Genomic DNA, 21627 nt, shown 5'->3' on the forward strand with positions numbered 1-21627 from the left:
AGGTCAATTTTTACAGTTGGAATAAAGTATGTGGAAGAAAAAGCTTTTAAAAATACGTCTTATCTGGTATAAGGGCTTGCTCTTTCCTAAAGTAACCAACTAGGCTGGACGTAATTTTTTTTCTGTTATCTCCAAGAATGAGTGTCTAATGCATGTTGCTCCAAACAAACGCTGATGCTTTTGAAAATAATCATCTTAAAGTTAGGTTTTCTTTGAATCTAAATGTTTCTGGTAGTTGTCCAAGTCTGTGGGGGTGTGTTTTTCCCCTCCCCATTGCTGAAATTGTGTGTATTTCAAACTTCTATCTTTGCTTTTCCAACAACTGCTTATTTAAATAAATTTACTCCTTTATAAAATAAACACCATGATAGTCAACATGAAGCAATTAACAAACTATAGTCAATGGTCACCAAATTGTAGTCACATATACTGAAGTGCAGTTGTTAACCTTTGAGTTCAGGGATTATGGATAATATGTTTAACACGTATTGGAAGCTTTGATTATCTATGAATGGACAAGGGCTGTAACTGATGGATTTTGGCTTTACAAAGGTCACATATCTGAACTTCCAAGCCTGCAGTTTAGATGCTCCACTGCACAGTCTTGCCTTAATTTCAGGGTCGTCACCAAGAGATTGGTAAATGACACTATAGATGTTCATAGTACTTGTAAGAGTGCTTTTCTGTTACATTACATGTTCTCTGGTTGATTCTTTAATGCTCTAAATGTTTTAAATGTCTAAACTGTTTTAAAAATGGCATCTGTGTTTTCTCCTAACAATACAGAAGTTTGTCTTACGCCAGTCTAAGCGACGCAGCAAACTATCGTCCTCCTCAACTGCATTACTGAACAGTCCCCAAACTTTGATTATTCTGTATAATCTCTAAATGCTTCTAGATATAAAGAACAGCATAGTAGGATTTTGTTTCCTTTTTTAGACAATTATCTGTTTATTTTGCAGTTTATTCCTGATGAGATTCGCAGCTGCTTCTTGAATCCTTTTAGGTGGCTGTGCTGAACAAACGTGTGAATTAGGCATAAAATACAGATTTAATCCAACATTATCTGCTTTTTTTTTTGCTTAAATGGTATTTTTCCAGAAAGATGCTGGATTCGGAACGAGTCAAGTCAATCAGTAACTACAATGGTCTTTGAAACTCAAGTGAATATATCAATATCACACAGAAATATGATGTATGAAATTTAATTCAAGATATTGCTGTGGTTGAAAGGATGAAACTGAAATTTAATGCACTTGAGTCCCAGGTAACCTCTTAAATAGCTTAGCTGAGTAGAGGCCATTCTGAGAGTAGGGAACTCCTGGTTAAAGAATGTTTTCTGCAGAAATCAATCTGTAGAGTTAATTATAAAAGCTGTATATCAAATAGAAGCAGTTACTCGGTCCCTTGCCATAACTAGCCTTTTTGAGCCGGCAGCAGGAGTAAGGAACATGCAACAATTCAAACTGGTTAGGGAAAACTTGGAAGTTTTGTCGGTACGGACAAGAAGTCAGTCATTGTCAGTGTCACCTACGGGTTCATACATTCTCAGGTTTGAAATTTAATTCTTTGAGGAAAAAGAAGAGGTGGAAAATTTTTCCTCTGAAAAGTCTCTACAAAAGCAAGCAGTTAAATTTGTTTACTGTGGCTATGTTACTGGAAATCAGCTCTTCCTCAAGAGTAACATCATCCTTCCCGTTTGTGAGTCCCCAGCCAATTAACAGAAGTTAATGCAAAGTTGAAGACTTAATGTGATATTTAGAGCTCCCTTTTGATGGTGCAGAAGGAAATCTTAGGAAGAGCTGTGCGTGCTCCGTAGTAGCCAGCTGGGTGACTTGTGTTAGTCTGGGTTTACAGGGGAGAAATAAGGCAGCATTAGGAGGTCACTGGTGTTTATCTTCATGAAGCCTTGACTTACAAGCCTGCCTGAATTCTTTTTTTTGAGGACATACATTGCTGAAAGTCTGTATATCGAAGTGAAACAACTTTGTCCAGCATCTCACAGGAGTTACCTGCAGTCCTGCAGCTTCATGCCTTGCTAGGTGGTGGGGGAAACAAGGCCAGTCTATGGTGGGTTAAGATGAAGGAACAAAAGTCCTCCATCACTACAGTTAAATGTCTTTAAAAAAAATGCTTAAAATGTCTTTCATAATGGAAATGGAAAAGTACTGCTGTGAAAAGCTTGGAATAGTTGTTCATGCTTCCATTTGCCTAGCAGAGCGCTGGGGGAAGTTTTCTTTGCCTTCTTGGTAAACACAGAGCTTGCCAATGGTAAATTAGCGAAAGATTCTGTTTATCTTGACTCGCAAACCTGGATCCTCACTTGTAACTCTGGCTTCTGAATTTTGTTTCCGAGAAGTACTTGCTTTGGGAGCCTGCAAAAGCTGTTCTGTAACAGCATTTTGCATTAAAGATGTCTGAGAAGAGAGCTTAACCATAGGAGTGTTTCTGATGATATAAGCTGTAGGTGTTTAGAAAGCAACAGTGAAAATGCCCCAGTAGAGCTCTTGAAAGGAAAGAGCGTTGCTCCAGCCTTTTGATGTGACAGTCTGCTGTCACTTGCAGCTGCTTTTACTAGCTATATATTGACTTTCTCGTTCTTTAAAGCCTCCATGAAGTTAATCTATAGACTTCTAACCAAATTGCAGTCAGGCTGAGAGTTTTAGAAAATAATTATGGATTAGAATTTCCATCAGGTGGGTGTTTGCTTCTGCCAGCAAAAGCTGGAGCCATTGCCCTTGAGACTGATCATCTTCTGGGAAGTGGGTTGCAGGAGCAGGGTAGACCTGCACCTCCCTGGTGTGGACACGCAGGACCTGTTCTCCCATCTGTAAGGCAGGGCTCGCTGTGCGCCAGTTGGCTGGTTGCCTTTCTCCTCTGCTGCCCAAATAGCACACCCTCCTTAGAAACATTGGGAAGGCACCAGGCAGTGTCTCTGCCTGTCCTTTCCGTGCTCCCTTTATACCTACCTTAGCACAGACAGCATGTTTGGCGTAGCTCGCTGTCCCCTGCACAGTCAAGTGAGTGTTGCCTATTAAACAGACTCCAGATAATTCTTGGATTAAGTTACATTTTTTATAAAAATAAATTGGCTCTTCTCATATTAACATCTTGTTTTAATAATTGCTGTTCCACATCCTTACATTCCAATTTTGAAATGCTTGAAAAGCAATTTGCTGCTTATAGATTTCTGATGAGGCAGATGGTTACATATACTGATCACACCTACTGACACAGATAGACAAAATACCAAAGCATAAGGAATCCCATGTAGAGGTTCCAAATAGCATGAAAACTTTTGTTTAAAAGTTGCAGCATCTTAGAGAAAAAAAAAAAAAACTTCCAATCCACCCCCTCAAATCAACCAAACCCAAATGTGACCGGCAGACTTTCTCTCCTCGAGTCCCCAATTACTGCCAGTTCCCTGGTGGCAGTTGGAGAGGAGGTAACTTCCTTTTTCTTGCAGTAAAGACTTAACATCGAACAACTGTCCCCTTTTTTCTTCTCTTTGAAAGACTGTCAGATTTTTTTTTTAATGTACTAACTAGCAGATCTATCTCCAGACTGTTTAATTACAGGTGCTTGAAGCATTTTACTGACATTGAGTAGAAATACTTATATTAAAAACTTAACACTCGGGTTGCAGTTTTGTATCATGCGGCCACCACAGGACAGGAGTGGCCATCAAAGAAACAATATGAGAAACTCGAGCAGTTACTGATGCATAAAAAGAAGCAAAGATAGGAGAAAGGGATTCAATTCTGTAGAAAGATGTATGTTTGTGCGTAAGGACCCTATGTTTTCATCACAGGCACAGTACGATCTGTGGAGTGCAGTAGTAGAACAGCTTCCAGAAAAGAGACAGAGTCCCTGAAACCCTCAAAGCGTCAGCACTTGAAGTCAGTCAAATGCAAAATGAAGCAACACAAATGGAAACCAAAACAAATGGCACCAAAATTCTTGCAGCTTCTACATTGACTGGTACTATAATATCAGTCCTCAGCTGCCAATGAAAATGCTTCTTCCATATATGGGGAAGTTGATAAGATAATTATCTAGACACAATATGTGACTTGTAAATACTTTGACAGTAGTATATGCTAAACTGGAAGAGGTCATGTTATTCCAGTAAAAGTGTGTATCTGTGGGTCATTATAGCACTGCAACAACGGGAGTAAATCTCTCTGCAGAGGTGCCTGCAGTCACTCTCTGCATAACTTGCAGGAAAGGAAAGTGCTCAGAGTACCTTTTATGCATTGGAACAAAGTATTGGAAATCAAAGCAAACTTTTCCTTCTTTTGGTGCATCGGCCTCTGTACACTTGCTGGTCACTGCCATTATAGCTAGAGAAAGTGCAAAACAATCTTCTGTCTGTTTTGCTTCCAGGCATTTCGGCTCATCAGATTCTGCAGAGTGCTTTTTGCTGTATTGAAGCACGTAGAGAGTTAGCACACGTAGACATGTGGATGCAAACCTGGGGTTGGATGTAACTGGAAGCGACTTAAATGTCCTGCTTACGAATCTTTTTACCCACTCAGAGCAAAATGCAATTAGGAGCAGGGAAGGAGACATGAGTAGGTTGAATGCTGGAGGTAACTTTGGCATCTAGCATATGTAAAATTAAATTATGAGCATCTTCTTACAAACTGCCAGTAAGCAAGCTATGCTTTCTTTAATATAGAAAAATGCAGGTGTTAAAATCCACCTGAGCAAGGGGAGTCCTGGCTGGGCTCAGCTGGTGTGGCAGCTTTGGGGGCAAGGTCATGAATTCATTCGTTGACCATTTGGAAAGCTGCAATCTGAGAATTGTGCTTTTGCTTCTACCTTACAACTAGCTCTCTGTATCACAGGAGCGCTCTGAGCGGCAGCAATAAAATAGAGCAAATGAGGGGCACTGCATGGTGCAATTACCAGTTTTGGCAGGTTGAATAAGAGACTTCTTCCACTCAGCCTTGCACTGAGGTTGCTCTAAAAGCCAAAGCTCAGATCACTGCTTCTACCCTTGCTCACTCTCGGATCTTCTTCCCAAAGCAAACTTGATCCTGCTGTCTGCTTGACAAGTTCCCTTTCACCCACTCCAGAATAAAACTGATTTTTCACATCCCAGCTGGGGCTTGATTTGTGCATGTCCCTTTTTTTTCTCTGCCCCCGAAATCATAGCTGATGGGTGGGTGCTTGTGTTTTTAGCTTTTTTTTTTTTACAAATGCAAAGTAAGTTTGAAGGTTTGAAGGTCGTGGAGCTACTTTCCAACTCATTCCCCAAATGCCACAAGAAAGCTGGTAAATTAAGATCTTTATTTAAAAACAAAAAAGAAGTGAGTTACTTAGGAACAGCAGATATTTTGGTTGTAAAGAAAAGGTGTGTCATGAGGAGAGGGGAGAGGACTGGGCGTTTGTTTTAGAGCTTTTGAAACTGAAAATCTCCTCCTTGTCGTGGCACAGTAGCATCCTAAAACCAATACGACAAGAAACAGGGCAAAGTTAAACCAGCTGCACAAAGAACAGTCTCCTGTAAAGAGCAAAAAGTCCCTATCAGAAAGACTGAGGCAAAAAAGGAAAAGTGCTTATAGCCATTGAAATGGAGAGTTACGTGGCTTACAGACATTGCGTGCACTGAGACTATATTAAGCTATAACGGGTAGGGATTGCAATGCAAAATAAGTAGGTGATAGTTTTCTTCTCCCAAGTGATGCTTCTTCCTTTGGCCATGCCAGCCAAGTGTTCAAAACTGTTCTTTGTAGGAGCACCACCACGTATAAGAGCTTTCTTCTAGCCTCTCTCAGTCTTTCAGATGGAGTGCTATAAAGGTGAGGCTGGAAGCCATCCTAAGTTAAACCTAAAAGAATTAATTCTGTGTGACCCAGTGTCTTTAATTTACCCACAAGTGTATCTAAGGTTAAGGTGTTTTCTGTCCTGGAATAGCTGTGCTTTTTAAGAGAGCTTCTGGGCAAAGTAGCCGCAGTCTTGTAACCCAGGTAGAAGTCACTCTTCAGGGAACCTTGGGGAGTCCTGCCCTGCAAAGGTATAAATCTATAAATTCAGTCTGACATCTTTAGTTCCAATAGGGAAAATTTAAAAAAAAGCGGCAGGTTCTTCCCATGAAAGACACGAGAAGAGGATCTGAGGTACAGATTGAGACATCAATTGCAAATCTTTTGAATCCTAAGCCTCCCCGATCTTGGGGTGTCTGTTGCCAAGTCCTGGCTGCTGCCGCGGGAAGCTGCGAGGCGGAGCAGAGCAACTCCAAGTAACTTGCTGGAACCACGTTATCGAGCATTGGGCTGTCTGACTTGAACATTGCAATTGCAACATGAAACAAAGCACCGATAAAAATAGTGTGTTTTCTTGCCATGCTTCATTTCCTTCTGGATAGTCTCAAAATGTCCCTGTTTGATTCTTTTCTTTGTACGACTTCAGTGAGTCATTGTGATCACAGTGCTCTGGCAGCATTTTGAAAAGCTCTGAAATACAGAATATTTCCCTGAAATTGCCAAATGTTTTACATGGAAGCTGCTACATTTCAGGTAGTCTGGCCATGTTCTTCCAATTTTTTGAACTATATATCTCTCTCTCTTCTTCCTGTAAGTTACTCATATTTTAAATTAATTGCCCAATGCTTGATGTTTTTTGGAGAAGCAATAGTGTACTTTAATCAGTCCCTTCCCCCTCCCCCCAAGTGTTCATTTTTAGATAATAAAGGAATCGTAGTCCTGCTACACACACAGATTATTTAATATCCAGCATCCCTGTACTTTTTCCATGACTATCTAAGCATCTGTTGGAAAATAAATCAGTCGCTCTGTACTGGATACCAGGCATCATGTAAGAGCATATTTACTGGAAGAGATAATTTGCAGGGTTTTGTCAGTAATCCCTGGGACATTACCCCAAGCAGACCTGTGAGACGTGTCCGGGGTAACTTGCCTGCGTAAATGCGAAGCTGTACATACTTGGCAGAGTGAAGGGTCTGATCACCCCTGCTAAAACAGAAAGTTGGAACCACTTTGCTCACGGAGATAGAGTATGTGCTACAAAAAAGGGCTGTTGAGCTGCATCTGCTGTCTTCAATTTCTTCCTGAGCGCACACACACCTGCGTGGGTGTCCTAAGCTGTAGTTTGTCTTTAGTTCCACAGTGACACTCGATAGCCTTCGATTTCCCCACCAGGTTGTCCTCATCTCTGGTGCTGCTGGCTGCTTTCTAAATGCAAGACATGTCTGCTTGTAAGGGAGATCTTACATGCTGGTTTTGCTTGGCCATTTTTTTAAAATAGGTTTGCCTTGGCCATGCGTTTTTGCTGTTGTACAAAAAAATTTCCTTTTTTCAGTTGGACAAGCTGCCTGTTGGGAGGACAATGGTGCAGCTTGTGCCTCCTGCATTTGGATTTAGTGACGACGCCCTGTTTGAGTTTCTTGAGTGCTTTGCAGAGCCCTCTATCTATGACAGCTCTTCCATTACGTGTGAAGAGTTGCTTAAGGTGGGCATCTGGGGTTGGACACATGCTGTTGACAAAGATTAATTGTTCAGACAGCTGCTGCTGTCCAGACATACATCACGCAGGTACACAGGCCATATGTTCCTTCAGCATTAATGCTGACCTGTCTCAGTGCTTAAAGGATGTTTTCATATCTGATATTAGCCACGGTAGCTAGAAGAGAGCAGGAGAAAATGTCCTGACCTTTGGTATTACCGTCTTCTCTGTCTCAGTAGTTAGTTACTAGCAGGATAAAAGCTGAGAGCAGATTTCTGGAGCATTGTCTGTTTTACGCTTGTTATTTGGATTCACCTTCATAAAACTTCGGATATCTAGATTTTGATTGACAGGTGGATAATTCATTACATCAGTCAGACTGGGGCAAGAAATGGTGTCAGCTAGACTTAAGAAGCAGGGCTCTTGAGCAGAGGACCTCTATTTCTGTTTGATTTTAAATTTTTAAACATCATTTTCTCAGGTGTTGCAAGGTGTTTTTCGGGGCTTCCAGGACTTGAGAACCATATTCTTAATGGGCAGTGTGAGGGTAGCAGAGCAGCGTGCACCGTGGCTGGCAGCAGGTCTCTCTTGAAGGGACATCCTGATTACTGCAGCTGCCTACACAGAAGATGTGACTTCAATGTCTGGTTTGAGGAAGGGGAAACAGCACAGGACCCCATGTTCTTCATGAAGGACGGGGACACTGTCATTATTGCCAGGGTTCAAAGGCGTGTTTCATGCCCGGGGGTCTCCTGAACAGATTGCAGCTCGTGCCAAATTGTTTCTCGCATTTGTCTGTGTTATCAAACCCATCGAGCTCGTTTTGATTTGTGACCCAGACTTGCAGCCTCCATCTCCAGAGGCAGGATGGTAGCATGGAGAGCAGTATAGCTTTTCTGTGGATTTTCCTCAGTCACTGCTAATTTCTAGCATCCCTCGGGTGAATCAGCCTCCTTCTCCTGCCTGATTCATTCAGTGCCATCGTGATATCTTTGACATCACCATCGTTTCCATGTTTAGTGAGTTGTATATTTTTTTAAATGCTTTGTGACACTTTTAAATGAAGCAGGTAGAGAAAGTAGATTTTGGAAAGGAAAACCAGGAACATCTGGTGCTTGCGTGTTTTGTCCGGCAACTTTGTGAAATTAATACGGTCCTAAAGTAGAGAAGAAAAATTACACATTAGATTTATAAGTTAATTAGCTCTAACTCTCAGGTGCCTGAAAACAAGGTTAGGAGTGTCATGCCGGTCTGACTGCGGATGGTTTCTCATGCCTGGCACGTTTCCAGGTCATTCTGCTGGAGCGTAGTGCAGCAAGAACAGGAGCAGGCTTTTGAGATTGCTTTCTTCCCACACCCAAAGAGGCGGTTTTGGTCATTTAACTGATCAATGAGTTGGCACAGCTTAAACTTTGTTACCTAGCAGTATGTGTAGCATTTGTTCTGCGTAGAAAAACAAGGATCTGGAGTAAATTAGAGCCTTGGGGTTAGAAGAAAATTAGTAGGGGGGTGTTCAGGAGGAGCATCAAATAGTATCCTCTCCTCCTGTTCCCTGGCTAATCTAGCTCTTCTACAGCCATAACAGAAATCTTAAGGTACTATAGCAATTACTGGTAAGGTATAGAGTAAAGCTTTAAGGAAAAGAAGATAAATTTTGTCTTTGCATATTGTTTCTACTTCAGACTGTGTAAGATTAATCCTTTTTTGACCTTTTTTCTCAGGTTCCAGCGAGTAGCTTAGGAAATGCAGCCTCCAGTGTACTAAATGTCATCTTGTCTAAAATATTTAACAACACAACTTGTGCTCAGAGAGCAACACCTTTTTAACATGAGCTGTTAAAGAAAGGTGAAGCTAGCTCGTATGAATACTTGCCAAGTGTTTTTGCTTCTAATAACTAACCATAATAAATGTGGAAGCAAGTATGAGTTGGATGTGAGAGCAACAGAATAAACACTTTTGTGTTTAAACATCAAGTTCCTGAAAACTTATTAAACTTGCTTTGTTTGCTGTTGAGTTCATTGGATAAACATATGGAAACTAATTGTTTCGTTAAGGGTATGTTTTAAAAATCCAGAGGTGTTTTACAGGTCATTAATGCTGCACTGGCTCTGGCTGCTAAACCCCAAAGCAAGCTGGCTCAAGAAAACATGGACCTCTTCAAAGAGCAGTGGGAGAAGCAAGTCCGCGTGCTGACGGATGCTGTCGATGACATCACTTCCATTGATGACTTCCTGGCTGTATCAGGTAATCAGGGGTTCGATCTCAGAAATAATCTTTCTCATAACTGAGCTTATTCCTGGAAACGGGTGGTTTCTACACATGTTCTGGAGTCTTCTCGGGTTTTTGGAAGGGATGGTGTTGGTACACTTCACCTGGCAAGCATCATCTTCTACCGAGCGAGATGTGAAAATAGAGCATGAGATCTTGGCACAAGAAGAAGTATTTTTATAGCATGAAAACAGCGATAGTTTAGTTCAGCAGGTACTGTAGAAACCTGTCATTGCACTTACGGCGTGTGCATGCATAAATGTATATATTTACATGTCAGTAGACAGATCAGCTTAAACATAGCAAAAGACACTTTATGTCTCAAGATTTTGAATTGCTAGCTGAACTACCAATGAATTACTATCTAACTACTGTAAACAGACATCACCGGTAACACTGGGGGAAATAGAATACGTTTATGTTCAAGTTATGAACTAGCAAAAAGACGATCCCTCAATTCACCTTAGACTCTTCTTATGTAAACAAAAATGAATGTCAAACCATGGTCGTACAAGTTAATTAAAATAAAACTGTTCCTATAGAAAATGTTCTGTGAATCTTTTTAACCATGTCAGCTTTAGTAAAGTTTTTAAAGTTTTTAAAAAATACAGATAATTATAATAGATTAATAATTCCATTTGGCAAAGTGCTTGCCAAGATAATATGTTTTATCAGCATCATTGTTAAAGACTCACTATTAGCTGCTGTGACCTAGAAATAAGGGGGGCATTTTTATTTCCAAATCCTCTAATTCTGCTCTAGTCAGAAGACACGGTGATATAACCACGTGAATTGTGTCTGCAATAGTGTTCACAAATTACCACTACAAACTGAGGGTCTAATTTTCCTGGTGCAAACAGGCTTGGGCATCTCAAGTGACCTAAAAACTCTGATTGTAAAGAGAGATTTCACAGGAAGATGTGTGGCATCAGAAGTACCGGGTGAACATATCTAGGAAATGTAGACAAAAACTTGCAGGCCTGAAGTAAAATACCATCTTTTTTTTTTTTTTTTTAAATATTTAAAAAAAAAAAACAAACCCAAAACCAAAAAAACCCGAAGTAATGTTTCTACAGTGAGTCACCTGTATTATCATACATATTGTATTGTGGTTCCCTGGGTTCTGAATAAAAATTTTCTTTGCAATGAGTTAGCATAAACTTATTAGGCAATTGAATGTCCTCATTCTTTGTATCTGTCTGCGTGCTTGTCGTTGCAGCAGTAGTTGAAATTGCACAGCTGCAAGGAGCCTATTTCTGGGGAAATATATTTAGAGAGAATTGTGTGCTGAAGTTCACGGCTCCACTTGGCGTTTGCCCACAAGTGTACAAAACATTTTAAAGAGAAAAAGCTGTTAGTCTGTGAAAACGTGGTCTGTATAAAGCTGCCTTACTGTATTTCACTTACAGGTGTGGCTCAAAATGGGTTGAGCCACTGGAACTGAGTGGTCTCCATCCTCGTATAGGTCATTCGAGGAGATGGGTACTCTGCTTTTGAGGGGAGAGGTTATGGTGTTGGCCCACTGCTGAGTTGCTCTGAAGAGTTTCAAGAGCTTGGCAATAAGCAGGGAACGCTTCTTTTCTGAGGCAGTGACAGGCTGACTCAGGAGAGAGTTCACCTCGAGTGTGTGCTTGCCACCCAAAATGATGCCATGGAAATGCTGTAGTTTGAGACTACTTCAGACGCAATTATTTGTATGTGCTGCGTTATCAAAGAGATGTTAGAAAAATATTAAAGCAATAAATACTGCTTTAAATATTATTTGTTTGAACTGTGATAAATGTTTTCCATATAAATGCCACAACTCCAATTCGTCTGCTAAAAGTCTAAACATCTCTTCAGATAAAATCATGACGAGTATGATTTATACCAGGTTCTGTTTGGGGTTATTAGGATGTTTGTGCATAGTAGGGTTTTATCAGTTACCAACTGGGATGTAAGCAGACTTAAAAAGTGTCCTTGTGGGTCTCTGTGTGTGTGTGTGTGTATAATAGCACATTCCTACAACGTGTTGTGCTGTCCATCATGAAGTGTATGCTTCATTGTTCAGCTTATGCCACAGAATTGTGTTAATTATGCACAAGTAAAGGCTTGATGAAAGAGATGTTGGGTTTAGATAATAGCAGAATATCGTACAAGAATAAGGATACTTAAATGCACAGTGTTGCAGATAAGCTTGCAGATTACAACATTTTATGAAGGGCGTAGCATGAGAAAGGCCCTGTTGAGTTAGGACAACGGTCTGGCAGTGGCTAATTGTCAGTGCATGGGAGATTAATAGCAGAGGAGTCCTGTAGACTGAAGATCTTTCGTATATGCTCCCAACCATGAGTGATTTGCAGCTCAGGGAGCTCCAGCATCAGAGGTGCTATCTACTGAACAGTCCTTGACAGATTTTTCTCATTCAAGCTTGTGTTAGTTGCTCTTCCGACCATTATAAACCACTGGCATTCCCATCATCCTGTGCAAAATTCACAGCTTAACTGTGCTCTGTGTGAACCACCTCCTCGTTTTTGCAGTGTTGCCAATTTGCTTCATTTGATGCCCCTAGTTGTAGCAGAAGATAGTGAAGAGGTTTTTTCCCTCCTCGCTTTCTTCATGCTGTTTGTAAATGTACAGACTTCTGTTGTACACTTAGCCAGTCACCTCTTTCTTGACTGCTGAGTCTTTGCCTGTTTCATTATTTCTCACGTCAAAGCTCTTCTCTACCTTCTGTAATTCTTATCCCTCTTGTCAGTGCCTTCCCTAAGCACTCTGGGTGTGTTTGTGTGCCCACTATCTCTGCTCTTTAGAGCAGTTGCTGATAGGACTGTGTAATTGTCAAATTCAGTGTTCTGAAATTACCTGGATCTCCCTTGAAACCCTCTAAAAAAATCATTCAATTTGCTGCCTTCTGTTCCTCTGCTGCTGACAGAGGTTTACACGAGAGACTGCCCATCACAGCGGAGCTATTTTGTCTTAAGAGCCTCCGGATGCATATTGCCTGGGCCCGATGATTGTCCTTCTTCATTACAAGTTGAATACTGTATTTACAAGTGTATGAACACTCAAGTATTTGTTCCATAACCATGTCTACTGACACTGCTGCTTGACCTGGTTCCTCCAGTGTCCCTCGTCAAGAGAGGGTCCAGCATGGAAATTGTTCTAAGACTTTCCACAGGGGACACAGCAGAGAAGCAGAGTTATATTTATGCATCTGTGGCTTTATCTCCTGACTGTTGCTCTTAGGTTGTGATCTCCTGTAGCCCCCAGACTCCCTCGCAGACTTCTTAGGATGTTTGGAAAAGGATTTCTTAATCCCTTTAATGGGGAGGTGGGTGGAGGTGGAAGGTGTTTGGTGGGGGTGGATTGAGGATTGACAGCTGTGGGGGACTTTTAATTCTGTTACCTTTTCACAGTTTTATGTATTTCCTTGTTTGCTCTAAAAATCATTTTTATTGGAAAAAATGGCTTTCCTCTTACCTTGTTGCCAAACCATGCCATACTTTCCCTGTAGTTATTTTGGTAGGACAAGATCCCTTTGACGTTGCCTGCGTTATACTCCATGTTATATTCTATTGCTGTGAGATTTTTCTCCAGCTCAGCAGCAGGAAGGCTGTTATCTTTGATGCAGGACGGCGTTACCACGTCCCCAAAGGTACTGGTGGTGAACCCGTGCATCACCATTTCTTGGGCTCTGCCACCCCGGCCTCAGCAGATGGAGTTTTGTGCCAGACACTTGTGGTCCGTATGCCTGTAGGACAGGTAGCAGTGTGTGTATATACAAGCACACAGAACAGTGTCAAATCTGATTTGTTATCATCCAGCTGGAGAGTATAACCAGAGTAGATGCACCTGGCAGTCCTGTACTTCCCCAGGGCCCCTTGCAGGCTGCCCCGTGAGGGATTATCTTTCCATAGAAGCATCTTTCTGGCAACTTTGCATCTACAAAAGACATTAAATGATCAGCAGGCTTTTAAATATTCATCCTCATTTTGTCCATGCCTTTTATTAAAGTTCATATAATCCAAAGAGGCTTTTAAATGGTCTGTGGCTTAATTTATTCATTAAGGAATTCAAGCAATAAACAGTCTGTGTTTTGGCCTGACGCCGATGCTTTTTCTTTTTACTGTTGCAACTTGCAACAGTAAACTTGCTTTAAATACCAAAACTCTGCGTGCTCCTTGCTGCAGCTCTTGTACCTTGGCTGCCTGCTCACTGGCTTGTCAAATCACTAATGAACCTGCGCTTCTCTCTTAGGGCCATATTCTGCCCTCAGCTGAACTTGTTCAGGCTGAGTTGCTTCAGAGGTGTTTCACAAGTTAATTTTTGTCCAGGTTGCTTACAGAAGTCTCGCAATATTGCACCTGGCTCTGTTAATTTTATGTAAATTAAGCGTAACTCTTCCAGCAGCAATCCTTTCAGCCAGTTTATACAAATCCCTATCAGTCAACTCTATGTGTTTCTTGTCTCTACAAACTCTTGCAAAATGGCTCTTTTACTACCTGCGTAGGGAATAAAAGCCACTTCAGTGGCATGGATTGGCAGTGTAGCATGATTAAGTCAATGGTAAGTAACTCTGGTTTTAAGTGACAGAGCAGAAATGTTTCCAAGTTGGTTTCTTACCAAGCAGCACAAATGCTGATGTCGGATAGCAATGTCAAAGCGATGGTACCGATATATTAAAGAGGTCTCTAACAGTGTTTGGAAGACCTTTTGGGTAGGTTTCCCCAAATGAGGATCCCAACCTCTTTAGGCATCTTCAGAAATCTCTTAGGGGTTTTTACACGTTTTGGGCCTCTTGGACTTGATAAATGGGGGAAAATATCTCTGGGTAAGAAAGAAAACGTATATTCTAAAAGTAAATTACAGACAGAGGTCCTGGCTTTATTTTCTGTTTTCTTAGGAGGCAATGAGTACTCTGTCGCTGGAACGCTTTCTGCATAAATCACTGCATATGTTGTATGTCTTAAATTTGATGGAGGACTAATAGTTTAATATTCTCTGGTGGTATGTGTGTGGTTGTCGGAAAACACTATGTAGGAAGCTAGGAACGTGCAACAAGCGCCCCAGTCTATTAGAGGGCTGAGTGGATTAGGTGTGGCACTGGGGAGGGTGCCTCATCACCCCACGCACGTGGAATGACGGGGGAGTGGCTTGCAAATATTTGCAATAAGGGCTTTGGCAGTCCAGGGGAGGAATATGGAAAGAAACACGTTAGGGGAGAATGCAGCTGAACTGAGCTTTTCTCTTGGTCAAATCGAGTACAAACAGGGGCAAGAAGTGTGGATGCCAGTAGGTGAATGGACTGATGGGGTTTTTTGACACCTGGTTGGGAAGGTCAGCTGTTCACTGGTCATAGCAAGCTTAAAAATTAATGCTTTACAGCATCTCACTGGAGGTTCATAGAGCAGGTTGCAAACTGAGAAATTGCAATGCTGATGACTGCAACAGAAAAGAAGATATTACCATCTAAATCCTCCTTCTTTTACCACCAGAGAATCATATTTTAGAAGATGTAAACAAATGTGTGATTGCTCTCCAAGAAAAAGATGTTGATGGTTTAGACCGCACAGCTGGTGCAATCCGAGGACGTGCTGCTAGAGTCATTCATGTTGTCACTTCTGAAATGGATAACTACGAACCTGGAGTCTACACTGAGAAGGTGTTGGAAGCAACTAAGTTACTGTCCAACACAGGTAAGAGTTGGTTACTCCCAAGATCCCTGAATTCATACTGCTTACAAGCGCACGGGCAACTGGATAGTAATGTACCTGTGAAATCTATTAAAGGCTCCATTTACATACTATAATGAAAATTAGTGGGAGTTATTTGCAGAGCTGTTGCAAAATGAGAAATGTAATTTTGCTGTGTTGACTGGCTTAAAACTCAGCAGTGCGCAAGGTCTCCCTGAATGTGCTTGCTGTCATTGACTGAGCTGTAGAAAGCTAAAACACCGGGGAACGAGTCCCAAACAGTGAGACAGGGCTTGAAAGTTATGCTGGTCATCTTGCAGTATTGTACCAGCCTCTGTCAGTGCTCAGGTTCCAGAAAGGATTTCTGCCTATTGGCCCAGTAGAGTAAATTCTGGGTAATAGTATTAGGGAAAATTTTGTAAAATATCTTCAACAGTTAAAGAAACATTGTAGGCTGTAGTCAGCCACCCCTAAACGAGAAATTAGGGTGTTTCCTGTGAGCTAGCTGGTAACATCCATATAGGGTAAGGAATGATTCTGCTTGCTTCAATGAGTGCTGTGCCAACTATTAGTTGTTGGGTTTGCTTTAATTACAACTGTGATGAAGAATCAAGGGTGACACTGAAGAAGCAAACAGACTGTAAATGGTTCTGTGATGTTCTTCCTGGGGTGCAGTGAGTCACTGAAGTACAGCAGTGCAACCTGCCTGCTTCCAGTGCCTTGTTAAACTTGAGCTTTGTCGTGGTAATAGTATTTTTTTCCCCCAAAATGGTGTACATCTACAGGGAATAGTAAACAAATGCTTAATATTTTATCCCATAGATTCTAACTGCTTCCCCAGGTGTTTTCTCCTTGTCCACTAGAAGGGTGTGATAAACTTTTCACTGGCTAAGGGGGAAAAAACCAAATAGCAGTAGAGTAAACAGAAATTGAAGTGAACGTAAGACTTGAGCTACAGTATTGGTGTCCTTCTATAACAAAGGTTTTGAATTTAAATGGAACCACTGCAGAGTTTCCAGTGATAGTTAACAACGAGGCGCACACACACACACAGAAAATGGCATTGGGGTGGGGACTGACTCTTATTTTGTGTTCTTAATTCAGTTATGCCGCGGTTTACTGAGCAAGTAGAAGCTGCTGTGGAAGCACTGAGTTCAGACCCTGCTCAGCCAATGGATGAAAACGAATTTATCGATGCTTCGCGACTGGTGTATGACGGAATACGAGATATCAGGAAAGCCGTACTGATGATCCGGGTGAGCATAACTTACTTAAACAGCTTTCTGTTTTTCTGCTCACTTTCCCCCACCTCTATTGAACTGACATGCATCAGTTTTATTGAGAGCAGGCAGCGTAAGATTTTTGTTTAGCTCATATTAACATTCTGTCTTAAAAACTGCTAATCGCTCTGTGGAGTACTTCAGAAGTATGTTTTGATTCAAATTCATTAAACAGATCTGAGCATCAATGATAGCCAGAGTTGTGATGCTAAATACCCTTCACGCATCTTTTGTAATATCATGTTAATGCCTTGCTTGTTAATGTGCTAAAATCAGTGACCTTTGATTTAACAACAGCAAGTGGATTCTTAACTGTAGATGCTTTTTGATGGTTTGAGAGCTTAGAAATAAAACCTGATGGCTCTTTATTAAGTAAATTTGGGGAATTAATGCTAGTTAGTCAAAAACAGGTTTAGATGAGTTCAGTGTATAGTTCCTAGAGCATGTAATTCGTTAATTGGCTAGCCTCAGTAAACAGGGACCGGTTCACAGAGGCTTTATCTCTTCTGTGCTTGCATGTTTCAGGTGCAGTGAGTGTGACTTGGAATTCCTAATTTCTGGTAGGTCAGGCAGCGTTAGACTGGTAGGCGTGTGGGGAAGATGCAGAAGGGCTCCTGCAGTTGATTGAAGGGATGCAGAAAAGAAAGTTATGGTTGAAGCTGACCTGTGGGCATATTCCTTGAATCTTAGTGTGGTAAAAATGGGCAGGAGCCAGACACAGCAAAAACAAATTACTTTATTACTTTTTTTTCTTTTTTCCTTGTACCCCTCTGACTCAACGCCTTGCGGAGAAACTGTCTTCATCTTTCAGAACGGTAACCATGGCAGATACATTTTGGTGATAAGTAAATTGAGGACGTACAGCCCCAGAATATATGTGATTATAGTAACCATTGCAACAGTGTCTTCCATGTTTGCTGCTTAAAGCAAAGAATCAGATGGAAAATCAGAAGAAAAGCTGACAACCACATATGTGCTCTCCATATAATTTTTTTCAAACTTAAGCTCAGGATTTATAGACAAGCAATGTTAGATGAAGATATCAGTGCTTTCCTGCTATGCAGACAAACTAAATTGATTCACCCCCCGCTAAAGTCCTTGTTATTCAGGATATGAAAGTATGACTGCCAATTCCACGTCGTCAGTAATTAGCCGAGCTGGCGATGCCAGGAATCCTGACGTTTCTCCTTGCGCCGTGTCTCTGATGTCAGAGTGCCACGGCTTTATCGCAGCTGCCAGTAGCTAACGGCAGCTCACTGGTGACATACCAGTGACCTATAAAAAAGTTAAAATGTTAGTATTTGTTGTCCAAAGGGCTGTAAGGTCTAGAATGTATTTAGGATAAGAGAGTCATCCAAATGGAGATGCCAGGCCATCACTTCTCCAGGGCATTGTCTCAAACTGGACCACAGGAGTAACCACGCTTGCAGGGGGCTGCTGCTAAGCTCGGCTGGGGCAAACAAGCTGTTTCACTTGAAACTTTGTCCGGTGGCACTTGTTTTTTACAGGAACCAGAAGGAAAAGTCACTCAAACACCCTAATTTTTGCGTTTATGCAGTGTATTTTCAAAACTAAAATCTTACTCTATCTGTAGGTTATTGAAGTAAAGCTTTTTCCTCCCTGATCCCCAGGCAATCTCTCATCACCCCCCGAGAGGAGTTTTTGCTCTTGATGACAGGTTGAAAGGCAGAATTACACTTTGTATACTCCAGGTTGTTTGGGCTTCGGGATGGATGGGAAGAGAAGGGGGCTTGAGAATCATAAACAGTTTCTAAAGATGCAGCAGAACTGTTTTCTTTAATTTTTTTAAATTTTTTAAATATTGATACGCTGAGCTACTTATTAGTATATGTCCTTATGCTGATTTTGTGAATATACTCTGTTCTTCAAGGCATGGAGAGGAGATGGTGGCTGAAATACCCTAGTTCTTGATTGTCAGCATACTCACCTTTGCTTTTTGGCAACTATTTTGCATATCCATCTTTATTTTCACTGTATCTCAAGGTGTCTGTATTGGAAAACAAGTTTGTAAAATTCCAATCATAAGAAAGAAATATGAAGAACAGGGACTTTATTTGCATCTTGTCTGTTAATCACAATTTATTGCATTTATCAGTGAAGTTCTTTGTTGATCCAGCTCTGCAAAATAGTCATGAAGTGCCACTCTAGGCAAAGATGTAGTATTTTGACAAACATGCTGTTTAAACTTGATAAGCTTTATAAAAAGTTTGCCAGCTACAGACTGGCAGTAGCAAAAATAAATCCTAGGCAAGCAGGAACTAGGTCAGATGTGTTTAGCCTACAGCATAAATGCTGGCCCTTACTAGCTAAAAATTTCCAGCTTTTCCTGGGGGATAAGAATAAATTTTGATATGTTTTATCTGTTGTTAATTTAGTCGATGCTTTGATTCATAATTGTGCTAAAGACGACGTCTGTGGTTTTGAACCAGGCCTTAAAGCTGTGTGTAATTTTAGCTTCAGAATCTCAAGTGAAGCTTTTACATTTAACCAAGTTGCAAAAAAATTGTTCATTTTTCAAAAACTTTTTTCTGTGTTTCAAATCCTGAGTGTGTTAGTGTCCTGACAAATCTCAGATGTTTAGTTACTGGTATGAAATTTTGAGGATCCCTATGGTGTTTAAAATGAGCAGTCAAGCATATATTATCACACGTGTTCACAAGCTGGATACAGTCCTTATATTTACCTTTTTGTTGAAAACATGGAATAATTTTTACCTTCATTTATTTCCATTCTCTCTGCTTGAAAAACAATATTCTTGTTGATTTTTAGAGCCATGAAATCTATTGTTTGACTCTGACTGAATTACTCTTTCCTCAGACTCCTGAAGAGTTGGATGATTCTGACTTTGAGACTGAGGATTTCGACGTCCGAAGCAGAACAAGTATTCAGACTGAAGATGATCAGCTCATTGCTGGACAAAGTGCGAGGGTAAGGAAGAAATCTGAGCATTATAAAACCGTGACCTGCCTTCAAGAAACAGTTCAACTTGCTTTGAAAATCCAGGTTAAATTTTTTGGGGGTGGTGGTGAAAACGTTGGATCAGAAAACTGGCGTTCTTTTGTTTCCAGTTTTCTTCTGAAAAGGAGGCTAAGCGAAATGCGGCATGTGCTGGTCTGATGGACATCAGAAACGTCTGTGTTTTATTTTGGATGTTCTGAAAGATCAAGATCCTTTTAATACCGATGAACTACTTTATACTTTGACATCGCAGACGTAGGCACTGCCGTTTAATTAGCTGAGCTCCTGCAGGGAGATACGGGGCAAATCATTCCATTGTACTAATGTTATTTTCAACACGCAAATACTAAGTTTGTGGGCAAGAAATAGATAGCTCTGCAGTTCAGACATTTTTTACAAAATGTCTTCTCACGCACATGTTGGTGTGTGTTTGGCCGCTGAGCATTTAATCAAGACAATGTTGAGAGGAGCTCAAAAATGAAATCATTTCATAGGAAATGCATTTCCTATGACTGTTAAAAATGAAAGCATTGATAGGCAATATATAATCATTAATAGATGAAACCTTAAAATCAGTATGTTGAACGAAAAACAGGCCTTACGTATTGTTTTTAGTTGACACGTCCCCTTCTGGATCGATAACAATTTATACTCTTGGGAAAGTGCCACGAAAGATTTTTTTGTGAAGGAGCTTCTAGCCTGAAACCAGGCAAGAAGTAGCTAGGCCCTATTTATCAAACTTCTGCCATGTTGGCTTTTACTAACTGAGAGTATTTTTTATGCTCTCCTTCCTTGTACAGGCACTCTCTATTCCTGTATCCCTCTCTCCCCTTTTATTTAAATGCAGACATTTCTAATCTACCTTTTAGCATGGCTGCTGCCAGAGGCTTCTTTTTGTACTGAAGACTCCTTTTCACCTGCTTCTGGAGGCATGAATGCTCCTAATATTTATGAAGGCAAGGGTATTGAGCCTCATATAGGCTGTGAACGTAGTCTAATAGATTTTATTCAGGAGTAAGCACATACTCTTTATTTTCACTTACTTTTTCCTCAGTATGCGTGTTTCAAAATAGTACATCTAGCTTTTTGCAGGAAAGGGACTCATAGTATTTCTTCTGTGCATTGCAACACTGAAAGATACCCAAGTGGAACTTCCTTTTAAAACTCCTAAATTTTGTAGAAAAGGCAAGTCCCTCCTCTTCATGCAGTTTTTCTTTGATGGATGGTAATATGTGGCAAACTTGTTCGGTGTCTAACAATTTTATCGTGCGAATGCCCGCCTTTCAGACGTCAGTTTGTCTTTCTGGGCACCCTTTCTTAAGAAAGACCATAAACTTTGGCTCAAAATGGAAGGAAATGGTTCTGTAAAGCTGAGGATTGCTATTAAAGCTTTATCCCTCATCTACATGACTTAAATCAGTTACTAGTGAAATGTTCCAAAAAGCCTTCTACAAGCGGCGGCATAAGGCAATGTTAAGGAAACTCTCTCTTTCAGGCTATCATGGCTCAGCTCCCTCAAGAGCAAAAAGCTAAGATTGCTGAGCAGGTCGCAAGCTTCCAGGAAGAAAAGAGTAAATTGGATGCTGAAGTATCAAAATGGGATGACAGCGGTAATGACATAATTGTTCTGGCAAAACAAATGTGTATGATTATGATGGAAATGACAGACTTCACCAGGTGAGTCTTTTTAATTTGTGCACACAACACCTTCTCTCAGAACTGGCTGGGATGCTGACCTTTCAATGAAATATTTTGCAAGTACTCTTAAGAGTCTTACTTCTTACAATTTCCTTTAAATGTTACCCTATTAAAGAGCCTGTGTATTAACTTGGGAGATGCATTACTATGCAGTGACTGGGAGGTAGTAACTGTTTAAATTGATCTATAGGTACACAGCAGTTGTTGCCTGCCTGTCTTTCTTAAGGGTGATTTTTGTCCCAAGGAATATATATATA

At 40.8% G+C, this 21627-nt stretch overlaps 1 protein-coding gene across 1 annotated transcript in view; it reads left to right on the forward strand.

Annotated features, from left to right (window-relative positions):
• Nucleotides 1-21627, forward strand: part of CTNNA1 (catenin alpha 1) — a 121116-nt gene that overhangs the window by 88390 nt on the left and 11099 nt on the right. Inside the window, exons 11-15 of the mRNA XM_076349644.1 lie at nt 9558-9714; nt 15216-15416; nt 16518-16669; nt 19532-19642; nt 21168-21349. Coding sequence (XP_076205759.1) covers nt 9558-9714; nt 15216-15416; nt 16518-16669; nt 19532-19642; nt 21168-21349 — 803 coding nt within the window. The remainder of the gene's footprint in view (nt 1-9557; nt 9715-15215; nt 15417-16517; nt 16670-19531; nt 19643-21167; nt 21350-21627) is intronic.

The sequence above is a fragment of the Aptenodytes patagonicus genome, chromosome 12 (assembly GCF_965638725.1).
Source record: "Aptenodytes patagonicus chromosome 12, bAptPat1.pri.cur, whole genome shotgun sequence".
In the NCBI taxonomy this organism is placed as follows: Eukaryota; Metazoa; Chordata; class Aves; order Sphenisciformes; family Spheniscidae; genus Aptenodytes; species Aptenodytes patagonicus.